At 64.1% G+C, this 16,629-nt stretch overlaps 1 protein-coding gene and 1 long non-coding RNA gene across 3 annotated transcripts; one reads left to right on the top strand and one right to left on the bottom strand.

The window, feature by feature from the left end:
- Positions 1–862: 862 nt before the first annotated feature.
- LOC137161384 (uncharacterized) lies at positions 863–6,995 on the bottom strand. Its single transcript, XR_010922064.1, has 2 exons — positions 6,892–6,995; positions 863–959 (listed from the first exon to the last, which is right to left on the bottom strand). It is a non-coding gene; the product is annotated as an uncharacterized lncRNA (long non-coding RNA).
- A 734-nt stretch (positions 6,996–7,729) lies between these two features.
- Positions 7,730–16,597, top strand: ATG4D (autophagy related 4D cysteine peptidase). Of its 2 annotated transcripts, none has more exons than XM_067560605.1 (11): positions 7,730–7,770; positions 8,507–8,807; positions 11,391–11,474; positions 12,177–12,350; positions 12,670–13,003; positions 13,234–13,298; positions 13,521–13,669; positions 14,238–14,316; positions 14,704–14,780; positions 14,862–14,981; positions 15,455–16,597. In XM_067560605.1, exons 2-11 carry the CDS (start codon positions 8,591–8,593, stop codon positions 15,635–15,637), a joined length of 1,482 nt encoding a protein of 493 aa, XP_067416706.1. In that variant the 5' UTR covers positions 7,730–7,770; positions 8,507–8,590; the 3' UTR covers positions 15,638–16,597. The 2 variants fall into 2 exon arrangements, with proteins under 2 accessions (XP_067416706.1, XP_067416707.1); XM_067560606.1 differs by having other exon boundaries at positions 7,733–7,770; positions 12,895–13,003.
- Positions 16,598–16,629: the final 32 nt, after the last annotated feature.

Genomic DNA, 16,629 nt, shown 5'->3' with positions numbered 1-16,629 from the left:
GGTGGGGGGGCTGGCAGGAAGCTGTGCAGGGGCTCTAGGAGCTAAGGCAGCCTTCTCCGGCGCAATGTACTTCCTCCTGGCGGAGGATGCAGCTGGGCTGGCCACAGCTTTGATGAACAGGCCCTAGAGTCTGGGTCCAGGTCATGCCCAGATAGGGGAAGTGCCAGCAACTCAGGGGACTCCCCCAAGACAAGACCCATCCCTGCCACTGTCAGGGAATCTCCAAGGCAGAGGCTGGCTCCTACTGTTCCTGGGAGCACGAATAGGATGGGGGGGGGGGGGGGGGAGAATCTCTGGGCCTTTGCATCCCCCAAATACCCAGGGAGCAGCGGGAGCTGGGCCTGAGAGAGGGCTGGGTATGAGAAGCCCCTGGGGGGCTGAGGGGCCCACCCAGGAGACCTGAGCCGTGGGTGCGTGAGGACTGTGTGATGGCCGCTGTGTGACACGGGTTTGGGTGCGGCAGCGCCCCGCCCCCTGCACAGGTGGGGCAGGGCAGGGGGAGAAGAGCGGCTAGTCCAGTCTGGATGCTGCAGTACCACCCGGCGAACCGCCAGCCCGCCACACCCTCACGGTGCCCCGCAGCCCGAGAGAGGTGAATGCCCCCCCCCCGCACGCTGTCAGCCCGCGTGGAGCCAGGACCCAGCGGCTGAGCACTCTTCGGACCCCTCCAGGGGCAGGGTGGAAGCTCCGCCGGCCCCGCCTGCTCAGTGGATGGGCACAGGGTCATGCTCCGGGCCTGCCCAGCCGACACCTTCCACACCCAGGAATCTCTCCTCCCTGTTTTCCCCAGCACCAGCTCCAACCCTGGCATGCTGGGTTCCCCCGCTGCTGCCCCCGCAAACTCCAGGGCCGCTGTCATTCCTCTTCTACCAGGGGCCCCACATCTGGCAGCTGGCTGGTGATAAGGATTTATCAGCGCCTGCAGCCGGCTGTCTCTGGCGGAGCTTCCAGCTTGCTGGCTGGGGAGGAAAGAGGGGGCCGGGGGATGTGGCCGATTACCCAGATGAGTCAGGCGGTGGGAAAGTCAGGCGGGGACCCCCCCACCCCCAAGCCAGGCCTTGCCCGGGTGAGGGAGTGCCTGCTCTCTGACTTTCCCGGAGGCCGCTGGCCCAGTGAGCTCAGCCCCTGCAGGCTCCTGGGAGAAAGGGGCAAGAAAGGGGCAGGTAGGCAGCTCCGCCCCCACAGCAAACCCCACCCACGCCAAGGGCCCAATCAGGGCAGATTCTGTGGCAGCGGGGTTTTCTTTCCCAGGCCGCACCCGCCCAGGGTGTCACCCAGAGCCATTTGGCGTCTCCTTCCCAGCTGCTTTGCTCGCAGGGAAAGCCTTTGCAGCGCTGCCCTGTCACTCGCTTCCCAGCAGGGACCTGGGCCCAGCCCCGGCTGAGCTGAAGAACGGGTTCAGGCTCTCAGCAGACTCAGGGTCCTACTGCAAAGGTTCCCATCACTCTTGCCAGAGGCTGCCGGACTGCTGACGTTAAGGATACGCACCCCGGGGAGCTGCACAGCATGGGCACCGCCGGGTATGTCGGGGGGGCAAGTCAGCCTGGTGCGAGCCCTGCTTTGCGTGTGACTCTGCCGGGGAATAGAACCCAGGAGCCCCTGTTCTAACCACAGACCCCTCTGCCCTCCCTGAGCCAGGGAGAGAGCCCAGGCTGCTCACTGGCAGCTTATGGCAGCTGTCTCTTCCGTGGCGCACACGCTGGCAGCTTCCCAGCCAGCAGGGACAGAGCTCCACAAACAAGCTGCTGAGCTAGACGGGGAATCCCTGAGCAGTATAGGGTCTAGGAGACATGGTAGGCCCCAGAGATCCAGATTGTCTACGACAGGGCAATAACTCTGCCTACTGGCCTCTCTCTGCCCCCAGCCCCACCTGTTCCCAGTGCTCAGAAGCAGCTGGGGCCCAGCCACTCCCAGGGCCCAGCCTGAGCCAGCTCCTCTTCCTGCTTCTGCATGTCCTGCCACATCCTGGAGCTGCAGCGGCAGCAGCGCCGCGCTCCCACGGCTCCTGTCGCCTGCAACGCAAAGCCTGCCAGCGCTGGACTGGCTGAGGGGGGCAGGGGCCATCCACGGCGGGCGGTAGCAACCTGCCTGGTTAGCCCTTTCCAGTGAAACAAGCAGCCTGCAAGGAAGGGCGGCTGGTGCGGAGAGCAGTGGCCTAGGACACCTGGGTTCAATCCCCAGCTCTGCCTTGGAGACCCTGGGCAAGTGGTTGAATCTCTCTGGGTCCCATTTGCCCCTGTAAGACGGGGATAAAGACCCTTCCCCGGGGAGGAAGAGGGTGAGCTCTGCCAGGCCAGGGTGCGTCAGTGCACCGTCCAGCGCCGGGGGTGCCCGACGGCAGGGCAGGATCTTGAGCTCAGCTGGCATTTCTAGGGGGGTCCCCTGGCTTTAACCCCAGCTCCGCAGGGAGGCGGGCTGCTGGGCCCAGAGTCTCCTGGCTGAGTGGCGTGCGCGGGGAAGCAGAGCCTGTCTGTTTGCTGTGGCTGGGTTGCCCGGCAATGTGAGGGGCCCCAGCGATAACTAGCAGTTTGCCTTCCCCGGTTTGTGTCTTGGCAGCTCCAAGAGATTCCTGGAGAGATGGAGAGAGACCCCCTCCCCCATCCTGACCAGCTTCCAGCCACCCCCTTCCAAGGCCTTGCGGGTTTCTGGGAAGGCAGGGGATGATGCTGGTCCCAAAGGAATGTGGCGTCCCACAGGGACCTGGAAGCTGAGCGGGCAAATCCAGGGGGTGCAAAGGGGATCTGATAGCTTCCAGGGCAGCTGAGATGCAGACACAGGAGCCCGGGGAGCGCAGGCCTGGGACAGCAGGGAGCTGTGGGTCGGGATTGAGGGGCACAGGCAGAGCTGCAGGCGGGAGCCCAGGGCTGGGCTAGCAGGGGGGCTGTAGGCTGCAGGGAGATATCCCCCAGCAGAGACAGGAGGCTCCAGACAGTGGCTCCCCCTTGACTCTCTGCCGTTCCCTGGCCCAGCAGGAAATGTCAGTCCCCAGCTCAAGTCACGGCCGTCTCGGGGGAGAGCGGGAAGGGATCTGCCCCAGTGGGGTGGATCTGCTCTGGGTAGGTAGATCTGCCCAGAGGGGAAGGGGGTGGATCTGCCCCAGTGGGGGTGGAGCCGCCCGGAGGGAGAGGGGGTGGACCTGCCCTGCCCTGCCCTGCCCTGGGTGGGTTGATCTGCCCCAGCGGGGCTGACATTTTTGCAGCAAAATGACAAAACCCGGCATGTGTTGGTGCAAACTCCCTGCAGAGTCAGCACGCTGCTGTGCAGCCCTGTAAAGCCCAGACTCTTCTCCCCTGTCCATGGGGATTTCCGTAAAGCATTCACTTCCTCCTATCGCTATAACCCGGCTGGCCAACACACTGTCAAACATGGCTTCCTGCCTCTGCAGTCCCCAAATGCCCCCAGCACTCAACTGCTGGGAAGAAAACAAATTAAAAAAAAAAAAAAAAGCAGGGATAGTTTCTGTAGGACCTACAGGAAAAGACTGGCTCATGCTCTCATGCACCCCCAGCTGACTGCGTGCTGCAGCGCAGATACTGATGGCTCCTACTGGCAGGGCTATGCAGGTCTTTGGAGCTGCTGCCTGTTTCAGGGCGATCAGGGAGGGCTGGGGGCTCGGAGCGACGCAGCCTTGTCGCTGTGGGAGCTGCCGATGGATGTGGGACGTCCCTGGGCCTGACTGCGAGGGGAAGAGGAACAGAGTGCCAAGGAGCCCACAGTTGTGGGCATTTCACAGCCCAGGAGATTCCCTCCCTCCCCCCCAGCAGTTTCTGTGGGGATTTAGTTCTCTGGGCACAGGGCTGCATTCTCCTCGTTCCCACGAGTGTCAGCAGCTCCAGCGCTGCCAATTCCAGGGGCTGCCCAGGCCTGGCGTGCATCTGCCAGCAACCCCCCCAGCTGTTCTCACCAGCCCCAATGCAGGCAGCCGGTGCCCCTCAATCCCCACCCGCAGCCCTTCTCCCTGATATGGCACCCTGGCCTGGGCTAGTGGGCGGGCTGTGGGTCAGGAGTGGGAAGCAGCTCCGTCCCGCGCAGGCTGGGGGGACAGCTTGCCAGGCGCTGGGAGGGGAGACGGGGGACGGGGACTGGGTGGCCCATGCAGCTTTGGTTTTTTGCTTGGAAAAAAAAGCTGATTTCAGCCCTTCTAAAGCACCTCAAATTGGATGGTAGTATTAAACCGAGCATGGGGGGGAGAGCATTACGGACCCCAGGGCCTGGGCCAGCGAAGCCACACGGCCCTGCGGGAGGAGCAGCAGAACCAGAGACATTGAGTCCAGGGCAGCGGGAGCAGGGGGAGGGGGAGGCAGGGCAGGGGGCCCAAGGTTTTCTGGACACCCGCTCAGCAGTGCAAGGAGCACGTGGCCGCGTGGAGGGGAGTGTGAGGCCGTGGGTGTGGTTGGCAGCAGGGCCACGGCTGCAGCACAGCCGCCCCTCGCTGCCCCACCGCCGGCTCTGGGTATGCATGTCTGCGGCTGCCTCTGCGGGGCTATGGGGTAGCTGAACCCCAGTTCCTGGCTCTGGGCCACAGGTGGGGGGAGGGGCTGGCATGGTACAATCATGAGACCCAGAGGCCAGACACCAGATCCCAGCAGTCTGTCGGAGGCTGCAGTCCGGGCTCCCGGGACTCTCCCAAGGAGGTGTGAGCCCAAGCCAGCCAGCTCAACTGCTCCAGGGCAAGGGACGCAGCGAGGGGGAAACCTGCAGCCACGTGTGGGCATCGAATCCGGCCCCTGCCCACATGGGACTGGGAGCCACAAGCTGGTGCAGGGGGGCACCAGCAGAGGACGCACATGCAGGCCCAGCAGAGGTGGGGGGAGGCTCTTTCAGCACAGCCCCAAATTAGTCCCCCTGTCCTGCCTGCAATGCCCCTGCCCCAAACACAGGGGAACCTGCAAAGCAGCCCCTGCTTGACCTCGGTCCCTGCCCCTGGAGCTGGCGCTGCACCTGACCTTGGGCTCCGCTCGGCCCAGCTCTCACTCCCCCACTGTCCCCATGCTCCAAGCCTGGCTGTGGGGCTGGGCGCACCCAGCACGTGGGCATTTGCACTGCTGCTTTGTGAGGGGACGAGTGGGGAGCTGCCTGGGTCCGCCTGCCGTCACGGTCGTTCACACCAGTGCCCGGCCCCTTCGCTTGCCCCCGGTCAGAGTGTGCACAAACCGGGCTCGGGGCATTTAACTGAGAGTGGCCCTGCCAGGCGAGGTGTGACCTGAAACCCAGAGCCCCCGGCACAAACACTGACGTCCCCTAGGTAGTTTTTGTAAGCGTTTCCCCTTGCATTCCTGCCCTGTTGCTGTGTGCCGCCTGCCGCCCTCTGCCCCAGAGGCGGCTGCATTTCAGAGAATCCGGGTGGTGTCTGGGGTAATAAGAGAGTCGCACTGTCTCTTGTGCACAGCTGGTCCATGCCTGGGCAGGGTCGGGTTCGATCCCTGTACCCAGTATCCTCAGACATTTAATTAGCACTTAACAAGGATGCTGTTCCCCAAGGAAGCTGCAGCTGAGCCGCTGAGGGTACGTCTACTCTGCAGTTAGACCCTGCGGCTGGACCCTGCCAGCTGGCTCGGCTCGCGGGGCTGTTGATTGTGGTGTAGACGGACGCAGACCCAGCTCTGATGGGAGCACCTCGCTGTAGCCCGATGCAGTTTGACACCTGCTGCCCACAGCGGGTATTACACCCCTTCGGAGGTGCGACACGGCTGCTAAAGGCTGCGTCTCTTGGCACTGACACCTAGCTTTTGGCTAGGAGAGGCCGGCTTGCCCACTGGAATAACAACTAACCTGGGCCAGGCTGGAGACGGCAGAGGGGAAAACCTCTTGTCCCATCCCCCCCGAGCCAGCCAGTCCACCCCCACACAGAGGCTGAGTTGAAGCCAGCAGCCCCTAGAGGGGAAAGGTCCTGTGTCACAGCATGTGTCCTTATCCAGTCTCGCTGAGCCCGTGCGAGATTAGAACAGCTGGCCCTGGAGGTGAACATCCCCATATCCCCCCTCATCTCCCTGAGCCAGGCAGCCCCTCCCGACCAGTGGCAGGACTGGAACTGGGGAGCTGGGGTAACATGCCCGCTCTCTCGTTCCCACTCCCGGGTCCTCCATTCCTAGCTGCTTTGCCCTGCTCCAAACAAGGTCCGGAGCCTCTCCAGTCCCAGGAGAAGAGAGCGGGTTCAGATCTGCCCCACTGGCAGGCAACAGCAAGAAATACAGTCCAGAGATCCTGACTCAGCCTCACTGCTGGGGGAAGGCTGAGAGCTGCAAATCACAAGGTGGCAGCTGACTTTGAAAGCACACACAGGTGGAACCTCAAACCACCAGCAGAATAGCACAGAACCTGCACGCCGGACACTGCCATGTGAAAAGCATGCAGCCAGCCAGCAACCGCCGCCCTGCAGTGTGCAAACACTCAACCGCTCAGCACCAGCACTGCAGAGTATATTATTACTGTTACGTATTAGGTATATTACGGTAGTACGGTGCTGGGCGCTGTACATTACTGAGTAGGTGTATTACAGTAGCGCCTTGTCACCCCAGCCAGGGCCCAGGCTGCATGTGCCGAACGGACACAGAACAAAGAGATGGTCCCCGTCCTGCCCAACACCCAGCATCCGCTGCATGTTACAGGGGAGTCCCCAGAGGGCTGCAACGCTTTGCCTAATGCAGGCGACTGGGCTCCATCCCGGCACAGCCGGCCTGTGGTGCACAGGAGATCAGACTTCGTGCTCTGGGGTCTCTTCTGGCCTGAAACTCCAGGACACACAGTGGCCCTTTCTTGGTGTTACTAAGCCGCACACTTCCACTTCCTCCCGCGCAGCAAGGCTTGATGTCTGTGCTCAGCCAGGGGTCCTCCCCTGCCCACGGGACCCTTCCCAGCCACTCCACGTTGAACCCCGCTCCTTCTTCCTACCTGCTCGAATTCTCCGACGTCTTCTCCCCGCCGAGCTCCCTCCAGCAGACTCACCATCCGCGGGCTGGCTCCGCCCTGTGCCCCCAAGCCAGGTGCCCTTGACTCCTGGAGAATAACACCAGTTTGCTGCTGCCGCTGCCAGCCTCGGTGGGCCTCCCCGTGTTTCCCCACGCGGGGATTGGGCCGCGTCGCTGGTGCCCTTGGGCGCGATGATGGGCAGCCCCGCGCCGTGCGCCTCGTGCCAGGCACGGACCGGCTGGGCCCCCTACGCCTGGGAAGCAGGGCCTGGATCCGGCACTGAGCGGCCGTCGAAGGGGCCTCTCTCCCACCGGGCCCTGCCACGCGGGGCTGGCTCGGGGAGCCGGTGGCACCCAGGGGGCTGGCAGCACCCGGCTCACGGAGCCGCCAGAGGCTGCAGAGGCCTGGGCTAAATCGGGGTCTGCCCTGGGCGACTGAGAGCCCCCCTGCGACCCCTGCGCCCTGCCCCATCAGGTCAGGTGACCTCTGACCCCTCAGCCCCTCTGACCTCTCGAGACGCCAGTGACCTTTGACCTTTCTTCGCATAATCCTTTCAGTGACCCCTGACCTCCTGCCCGTCCGGACCCTGATGACCCGCAGGTGACCCCGATCCCTCCCCCTCCCCCCACCGCGACCCCCCCCCCGCCCCGTCGCCTGGCAAGGCCAGCCACTTCCGGTGACGTGTGGGGCGGGCAGCGAGGCGCTTCCGGCTGGCGGGGCTGGCCCGGAGCTAAGATGGCGGCGGCGGGAGGCGGGGGAGCCGCCAGGGCCCCCCCGGGCACGGAGTGAGCAGCGGAGCCGGCCCGGCCCCGGGCCCGTCCAGGTGGGGCCGCGGGCCGGGCTGGTGGGGGCGGGGCTCCGGTGAGGTTATGGGGGGGCCCAGGCGGGGGGGGCGCCGTGGGCGGGGATGCGGGGGGCTCTCAGGCAGTTCCTGGCCAGCCGCTTTGGGGCGCGGGGCCAGACAGCTCGGGGTGGGTTTGGGGGCGCCCCGAGTGGGGCAGGGACTCGGGGTCACGAGGGGTCGCTCTGGGCGTCTGCAGGGGGGAGGGGCGGCGGCGGGCCTTGGCCGTGGGGCAGGCGGGCCCTGCGGGGGGGGGCCGTGGGGCGATGGCCCCAGCGGAGCTGCCCCGGGAGGCGCCGGGGGCCGGCCGTCCGCAGAGAGCCCCGTGAGCTGGTGTGGCAGGAAGGCCGGTGTGTGGGGTGGGGGGCACGTGGTGCCGGGGGGGGGGGCAGGATCCCTGCTGTCGAGATGTGTGGGGCAGGCGGGGGCTGTAAGGGGCAGAGGGGCAGGCGGGGGCTACCTCTGCGCCTGGCCCACTAACCGCACGGCGCTCCCCTGGCTTGGCACCTGGCACTGACTCACTGGCCTGGCGCTGGGATTTGTTCCCGGGGCCGCTTGCTCACCTGTGGGGTGTGTCACCTGTGGGGTGTGTCGAGCGGCCCAGCTCTTGGAGCAGCTTTGAGGGGTGGGGCGCAGGCCTGGGGGACGCGGCGGGGTGCGGGGCGGGGGGTGACGTTCACCCCTCTGTGCAAACGGTGAGCAGCCGAGTGCCGCTGCCTCTCTGAAAATAACCCCTTGTCTCTGGTCGCTCTGCAGCTCTGCTCGCCTGGCAATGCACGTGCAGTCGCACCCCGGCCCCGCTGCCCTGAGAACGCAATTCGCGCCCGTCCCGCCTTCTAAATGAATTCCGTCTCGCCTGCTTCGGTGCAGTACGTGAGCCAGGACGAGCTGCGCCATTCCGATGGCAGGAAGCTCTTTAACCCCAGGGCCGGGAGCCAGGAGGGGAGCTGCAGTAGGCTGTTCCCTGGGGAGGCGCAGAGCGGCCAGCCCAGCGAACCCGACGAGGTGGACAAGATGAAGAGCAGGCTTCTCTCGGCTTGGAACAACGTGAAATATGGTGAGCGTCCTGGGCACCGCCCGGCTCGCTGGATACACGGCGCTCGTTGCGCTGGCCTTAGAGGGGAAGGAGACCTGTGTCTTGCTCTGCCTCGCCGCTGGGTCTGTGCACCTGGCGCTTCAACTTCCCCTCTGCCCCGTCTCCGGGGGAGCGCTTGGCCTGGATTAGTTTAGCTGTGCCAGCGCAGGAGCCTGTTGCATGCCACTGCCAGGCCTGGCTTGGTGATGGTGAAGGGGTGTCGGTGTCTAGGTCTCTCTACTGGAGAGTGGCGGCTGCGGTGGCAGCAGCTGTTGGTCTGTGGGCAGCAGGCAGGTTAGTGTGTTGCTGTCTGTCAGTTGACTTGCTCCTGTTCTAATCCCAGCCCTGAAACTGCTGCCCTCTGTGGCCCCGGACAGGTCACTTGTAGAATCATAGAAGATTAGGGCTGGAAGGGACCTCAGGAGGTATCTAGTCCGACCCCCTGCCCTGTGGTGATCGTGCAGCTCACGCACAGCACTGGAGGGTGGTGAGGATCCATCATTTGGTGCCTCCGGGCCCTATCTGCTTAGTGTGTCTTGCCCAGGTTTAGGGGGAGCGGTAAGAAATGGGGAGCTTCTAGGGTAGCGGCTACAAATTGGGCCCATCCTTCACGCTGCCCGTTTTCTAACCAGGACAGGTTCAAGTCCCGCTCCGAGCAGGGTAGAAGAACCCTCGCCACGAATGCAGGGGGTGGTGTTCCCCATCACGGCTGGTTTCTCTTCCTGTAGCATGGTCAGTTCTCACAGAGCAAGGGCCCCTGCAACTCGCTGGCTGCTGCTGACGTGGCTAGAAAGATCACCCTCCCCTGAGTGCTGTGCCTGTTTGTGTCAGGCCATCAAGAGCTGACCTCAAACCTCCCCTCCTCCAGGTGCCTGATACCTGCATGTGACAGGCACTTTGTCTGGCTGATACCTTGCACTTCATCTTTGCAACACTCCAGCTGCATCAGCATGTCTGCATCTTGTGCTCCTCTGGTCACCGTGGGGCAGCAGGGGGGTCCTGGGGGCACATCCCAACTCAAAACAGTCCCTGGCCAAAGGTTACCTGCCTTAAAGAATCCACAGCCTGCTTGGAGGCCGTGGGCTGGGCTCTCCCGCCCTGCCCTGTGACTCCCGGCCCAGATGCAGCCAGGCTGGGGGGTAAGGCAGGAGCGTTTCAAAAGGAGTCACCAGAGAATCCCCCCAGCAGCAGCAGCTGTTACCTCGCAGCCTGTGCTGGCCGGGATCGGGCTGGGGAACAGACTCCCCAGTTGGAGGCAGATGCCCCACAGCCAGGACCATCGAGGGGCGGGAGCAGAGTGCGGGCTGCCTGGTGTCCCTGGCCCCAGCCGGCGTGCACGTGCTCTCTAGGCCCTTCCGCTGTGCTAGTCGAGTTCCTTCCAGTGGCGCATTCAGCGGCGTGATGGCGTGGCTGTCACCTGCCTGTTCTCTCCCTGCGGAGCAGCATGTGCGGGGCCGGGCGGGTTTTGGCAGCACGTTGGGGTTTTTTAAATATCCCTGTTGCTCTGGGACAAAAACAGGTCAAAGAATGACCCCTGCCTTTGGAGCGGAAGGTGGGAGGTTGGGGGTGGCCCTTCGTTCCCAGGGAGTTGGGGAGCAGCCTCCTGCGTGGCCCAGCTTTCCCCTTGGGGCAGAGCGCTGGGGAGGCGTCGACCATGCTCTTCCGGCGCGTTGGACCGTCTTTTCGGTATATTGGTCCCAGGCCAAGGAGCAAACCCCTTGAACTTGATGACTGAGACCTTGATCTTGAGTCCCTGCTGTGTGGAGAGGCAGCGTAGAGAGTGGAGGAGAAATAAGCAGCCCTTTCATCCCCGTCCCAGCCCCGGGCCTAGATCAGTGCTGAAATGAACATGGCTGCTTCTAACAACCTGCTGCATGCTGCCGTCAGACAAATGCTGATCACAGCTCCCGGAGCCACCCAGGGAGCGAATTTCAAGGCGGGGCTCTTGACTGGTGCCTGTTTCACTTCCTCCAAAGGGCCTTAGCCAGTAGCTTAGAGCAACAGAGTAAATAGGTGGGAGCGCCGTGGCCGGCCGCTCCTGGCAGCCAGCGAATGGAGCGTCGCCAGCCGGAGGACTGCTTTGTTTTTGCCTGGCGAGACAGTGGCAGTAACTTCCGTGTTCTGGATTTAGCTGCCCCTTGACCCACTCTGGCTTTCTTTGCATGAGGGTGCGACTGTTGGCATTTTGTATCCTTTAAACGGCACGCGGCCAGGCGGGCGGCAAGCACAGCTGCAGGGATAGGGGCTCCGTGAACCCCGGCAGTGATGCCACACGCTGACCCTGTTGCAGTCGGGGACGTGATGTTGAGGACAAGGCGCCTTTGGAGCCCTTGGGGGAATGCCCCCTGGCTGGGACATCGAGGGCAGCCAGCTGGGGCATCACAGCTTCGTACGCCGGCTGAATCCATGCCGTGCGTTATTGACCCGGCTGCAGGGGATGGGAGGCAGAGCTGGGAGGGGTGAGCGGGGCACTCTGGGGTGCTCAGGATCTGGGAATGGAAGTGAGCGCAGCCCTGAGACACATGCTAGGGCGCCGCTCACTTCTCTCTGCTTCTCCCCTCCCAGGATGGACGGTCAAGACCAAAACCAACTTCAGCAAGCTGTCCGCCATGTACCTCTTCGGCCACGTCTATCGCTTCGAGGTGGAGGGTGAGTAGCTGGGTTAGTGCACAGATCAGCCGAGGCTCCATCTTGCCTGGCCCATCTGGCCAAAGGCCCAGAACCAGAGCTCGGTGCGGTTTTCCAGTCAACCTTTTCCTAGCTGGGAAATGCTGATTTGTTCAAACCAAAACCCTTCCCGAAAGGGCGGGTCCGGAGAACGTCTCGACTCGGCGAGGAGGGAGAGCGCTGGGGGTTGTGGGAACCGGTCGCTTTGGGATCTCCAACGTGCGACATTCCCGATTGCTGGGTCGTGGTGACCTTGGGTATAAATTCAGGCTAATTACAGCACAATCTTCCCCCCACCCGCACGGTCCATGGAAACAAAACCAAACCAAAACTCGTCCGTTTGTGAAAACAGATCTCGGCTCTCCCCCATGCCCCGCCATCGCACACTTCGATCCCCAGCGTGTGGGGCCCTGGCTGATGACGGAGCAGCGCCGAGAGGCTCTGGAATGGGGCCATGACAGTGGGGTTCCTTTCTGTGTTGCAGCCCTGCTCCCAGATTGGGTGGGGAGGCCTCCGTATACTGGCCTGACAGGTCCTGTGGCTGAGCGGGGACCCCTCTGTGCAGCCGACTGCTGGCTCTGGCCCCATGGTTGATGGACCCCTGGACCGGAGGGGGGGGGGTAAGTGCGGCCGGGGTGGAGTCCATTCCGTGGCTGATCTGGCCGGGGTGGGTCTCTCCTGCAGAGGATGTCGAGCGGTTCCAGAAGGACTTCGCCTCCCGCATCTGGCTCACCTACCGCCGGGAGTTCCAGCAGCTGGAGGGTACCATGTGGACCACGGACTGCGGCTGGGGCTGCATGCTACGCAGCGGGCAGATGCTGCTGGCCCAGGGGCTTCTCATGCATTTCCTCGGCAGAAGTAAGTGGGTGTCGGTGCTCTGAGCACCCTGGGTCGTGTCCGTTTGTCCTGATCTATAACACCCTGCCTAAGCCCTCCCTAGAGTAGCTGGGTATTTCTGGGGGAAACTGAGGCACAGGGAGGGGACTTCCCCAAGGTCGCAGGGATAGGAACAGAACCCAGGAGTCCTGCCTCCCAGTTGGACAGTGTGTTTCTGGCCTGGACTCTGGGGGTGACTTTGATGCTGAGCTTTGGCTCTTGGAGAAGCCACAGGTGGACCCTGCTGCCTCCCGGGCACCTCTGTGGGACGCATCGCCTGTACCTCTCCTGTTGCTCTTAGACTGGACCTGGCCCGACGCCTTGTTCACCACCAGCCTGGTGGAGATGGAGCCCGTGAAGCCCGTCTCTCCCTCCCGGCCTGGCAGTGCCACCCTGCAGCAGCTGCCCCCCCTCACCGTGGACAGAGGCAGGGCCCCCTGGGACATCTGGGCCCCGCTGCGCACCCTTAGCCCGCAGGAGCTGGAGAAGGAGTGCTGCCACCGCGCCATCGTCTCATGGTTTGCAGATCACCCGCGGGCGCCCTTCGGCATCCACCGGCTGGTGGAGCTGGGGAGGAGTTCAGGGAAGAAAGCCGGAGACTGGTACGGCCCCTCCATCGCTGCCCACATCGTCAGGTGAGCGGCAGACCGCCCCAGCAGCAGGCATCAAGCCACGCCGGCTCTGCCAGGGCGGGCCCGGGCACGACCTGCTCTAGGGACCTGCGGGGCCTCTCCCGAAGTGCAAGGCTGCGTCCCCGCGACACCGGGCGTTTCCCGTGGCTGCGGGTGCCGGATCCCAACCGCAGGGCTGGGCTGGGGCGAGGCTAGGCCGTGGGACTCATTCTCTTCCCCTCCGTCTCCCTCAGGAAAGCAGTCGAAGGCTGGGCGGAAGCCAGCGGCCTGGCTGTCTACGTGTCTCAGGACTGCACAGGTGAGTGGCTCCAGGCTGGTGCTCGGACCCGAGCAGCAACGACGGGGCAGCCTGTGGCCGAGAGCCGTTGTGCTCCATGGCTCGCCCTGACTCTCAGGTATATCACCCTCGAGGCTGGGGTCTGAGCCGCTCTGTGGAAGAAGCCAGACCCCGTTGCTGTCTGGGGTGGCGTCAGGCTGCCAGCGACTAACTCCCCTCCCCTCTGTCTGGTGACCCGCTCAGTGTACAAGGGGGACGTGGTGAGCCTGGTGGCTGGGAGCGATGGCCGGACCACGCCGGAACCCGGCGCCAAGCGGAAAGCTGTCATCATCCTGGTGCCCATGCGCTTGGGCGGGGAGACCCTCAACCCTGTCTATGTAGACTGTGTGAAGGTAGGGCGGGGGCAGGGCCTGAATAACCAAGGGGGCAAGAATGGGGGGCAGGAGATATCCGGCAGCAGTCCCTAGCTATCCTGGGTACTATCCAGCCCGTCACAATCTCTGATGTATTTACTCTCACCGCCCGCTGCAAGGCAGGGCAGGGCAGGGCTATTATCCCCACTGCACAGATGGGGAAACCGAGGCACAGCGTGGCTAAGGGATGTGCAAAGGTCCCACAAAGCGTCTGTCAGAGCTGGGAGTTGAACCTGGGTCTCCCAAGTCCCAGGCCAGCAACTCCTCTCAGTCCGTGCCGCTAGCTGCTCTGGCCCGTCATGCCAAGCTGCCTCGGGACACAGCGCAGTGTGGGAAGCTCCCGAGGGTGGGGGACAAACCCAGCGGCCCTGGGGTAAGCCCCGTCTCCCTGGAATTCCTCTCGTCAGCGCCCCCATCCAGCTCCATAGTGGAGAGCAGCCCCCCATTTAGCCCCATGGATCCCTGCTCTGTGCCTGGGCAGATACTGGGGGTGGGGGGACAGCAGGAAGTGGCCGAGCCCCCACCTCGTGTCTCCGTCTCCCCACAGGAGCTCCTGAAGCTGGAGCTCTGCATCGGGATCATCGGTGGGAAGCCCAAACACTCGCTCTACTTCGTGGGCTACCAAGGTACGTGCCCGGCCCCGGCCCTGGCGAGCTCGGGGCAGCAGAGCGGGCGCTGCCGGCTGGGAAACGGGCTCTTCCCTTGGGAAATCTGCTGCTTGGCAAAACACCAGGAACATTTTTCTGTTCCGAGACGCTGCTGCGGTGCCTTCTGGGAGTGGTAGTTCGGGTGCCTCCGGCCCGGCTCCCTGGGCAGACTAGTACCATCATGCACCAGTCTCCTCTCCTGGGAGTCCCTGGCCACAGCGCGTCATGGGCAGCCTGGCCCATCGAGGAGAGAGGGGAATAGGAGGGACCCGAACCATGGCTCCCCTGGAGTCGAAATGTCTCCGGGCTGGGTTGGGTGCTGCACTGCTGAACTCATGCAGCTGCTCTTCTCTCCTTGCCTTCCAGACGACTTCCTGCTGTACCTGGACCCCCACTACTGCCAGCCCTGCGTGGACACCACCAAGGAGAGCTTCCCCCTGGAGGTTAGTACAAGCCGGGGGCCGGGCACCTCCTGCCAGGAACTGGCTCTGCAGCGTCCCACATGCACATGTTCTCTCTTCCAGTCGTTCCACTGCAGCTCCCCCCGGAAAATGGCCTTCAGCAAGATGGACCCTAGCTGCACCGTGGGCTTCTACGCCCGGGACGGGCAGGAGTTGGACATGCTGTGTTCAGAGCTGACCAGGGTAAGGGCTGCAGCGGGCAATGCCCTCGTGCTAGTTGGAGTGGGGACCGGCTAGGGCGTGCACCCTGCCTGGGCCCCAGCACGCCCCACAGTCCTCCTGCTGGTGGCTGCATGGACAGGGTGCCCGGTGGAGTCTGTCTCCTGCCACTAAAGGAGACTTGAGCCCGTCTCGGTATCTGGATCTTGCCTGGTGAGAACCACGCAGGGCGGCTCCCGTTCTCCCGCCACGCCTGCCCGTGCAGGTGAGCACCCAGGGAACCCGCCGTCCCATGCCACGCCCTGGAGCAAAGGGGCTGGTGGCGCTGTCTGCCCGGAGCAGGCGGCCAGGGGAGCTAACCTTTCCCTGCAGCTGCCTGAGGTGCTGGTTAGGGGCAGGCGGGCACTGTGTGGATTCTGCAAACAGATCACTTGTGTACGGGGGGGGGAGAATGTCTCCGCCTCCCTCACCTGGTCCTCTTGACTCCCGGCCCCCAGGTGCTGAACTGCTCGTCGGCCAAGGAGAAGTACCCCATGTTCACGGTGGCAGAGGGCCGCGCACAGGAGTACGGGCTGGACCAGCTGTGCTCCCATTTCTCCCAGCAGACCCTGCAGCTCCCCCAGCTGGGCAAGCGCAGCAAGGGCAAGAAGCCCAGCTCGGACGAGTTCGTTTTCCTGTGAGCCTGGGCCCGGCGCTGTTATTTATTGCTTATTTATAGAGACATGGCGGGGGGGCACATGCCCTGCCCTCGTGGGCCTGGGAAACTGGCTCCCCCGCCGCCCACGTCACAGCACTGGCGGTGCAGCAGGGGGGCCGGGACGCTGCTGAAGGGCGCCCCCCTTTGGGGAAAGGCAGCCAGGGAAGGACTGCTGCGTTCGGGTGACCCCTGCTGCAGGCTGTACTTCTTAGGGTGCGACTTACACTGGAATAAACCCCTGGCAGTCAGGGGAGAACGGTGCTCTCACCTCGGCCAGGCGTTTCCTTCGCGGGGCCTCCCCGGCCGGGATCTCGTGGCCCTGCTGGGGGGGTCAGAGCCTCCCTCGTAGCTCTTCCTGCGCTGTTCATGCTGGAGGCCGGGGGTCTGGCTTCCTTCGCCCAGGCAGAAGCGACAGGGTCTCTCCTGTCATCCCCTCTGCAATCATGCGGCCAGCCGCTCCGCTGAGGTCAGCACCCCCTGGCAGGAGGCACCGGCTCCAGGTGCGCAGCGGGGGCTGTCACTGCAGCTCATGGCTGTGCTGAACCTGCTGGTGGGGGGGGGCCCTGGCACAGCTCTCCACAAGAGCATCGCCCCCTTACGCCCGAGGGACGGCCTCAGAGCTGGGGCGCTGTTACTGGCCTATGGGTGGAGCTAGGCCCTTCCGCCTCTGCAGGGGCAGGGAGCAGAGCTGCAGGGCTGGCTGGGGGGCACCAAGAGCCCCTCCCCTGCTCTAATCCAGCCCTGGCCCAGGGGGCCGCACAGAGGGGGGAGGAGGCCCTTGCCTACATGCCACTTGCAGTGTGGGTGTCGGCAGAGCAGCCAGCTGCCCCCTTTTGTAGTGGGGTAGGAAAGTGATTTCTCCCCCCTCCTGGTGGCATCTCAGTCTGCCTGGCCTGGGCTGGCAGGGGAACCTGACCCAGGGCAGGGGCCGGCTACTCAGCTTCTACCTGCACCTGCTTCAGACCATCAACCACG

Source organism: Emydura macquarii, unplaced genomic scaffold, assembly GCF_026122565.2.
Source record: "Emydura macquarii macquarii isolate MOO-44397 ecotype Brisbane River unplaced genomic scaffold, CSIRO-AGI_Emac_v2 contig_2292, whole genome shotgun sequence".
NCBI lineage: Eukaryota > Metazoa > Chordata > Testudines > Chelidae > Emydura > Emydura macquarii.
Note: the sequence above shows the minus strand (reverse complement) of the source record. Positions and strands in the feature narration are given on the sequence as shown.

Excerpts from the sequence above, each read along its gene's own strand:
- ATG4D (XM_067560605.1), top strand. The coding sequence starts at position 8,591 with ATGAATTCCGTCTCGCCTGCTTCGGTGCAGTACGTGAGCCAGGACGAG. Across the intron at positions 11,475-12,176 it reads CTATCGCTTCGAGGTGGAGG|AGGATGTCGAGCGGTTCCAG; the intron begins GTGAGTAGCTGG and ends TCTCTCCTGCAG. Across the intron at positions 13,670-14,237 it reads TCTATGTAGACTGTGTGAAG|GAGCTCCTGAAGCTGGAGCT; the intron begins GTAGGGCGGGGG and ends GTCTCCCCACAG.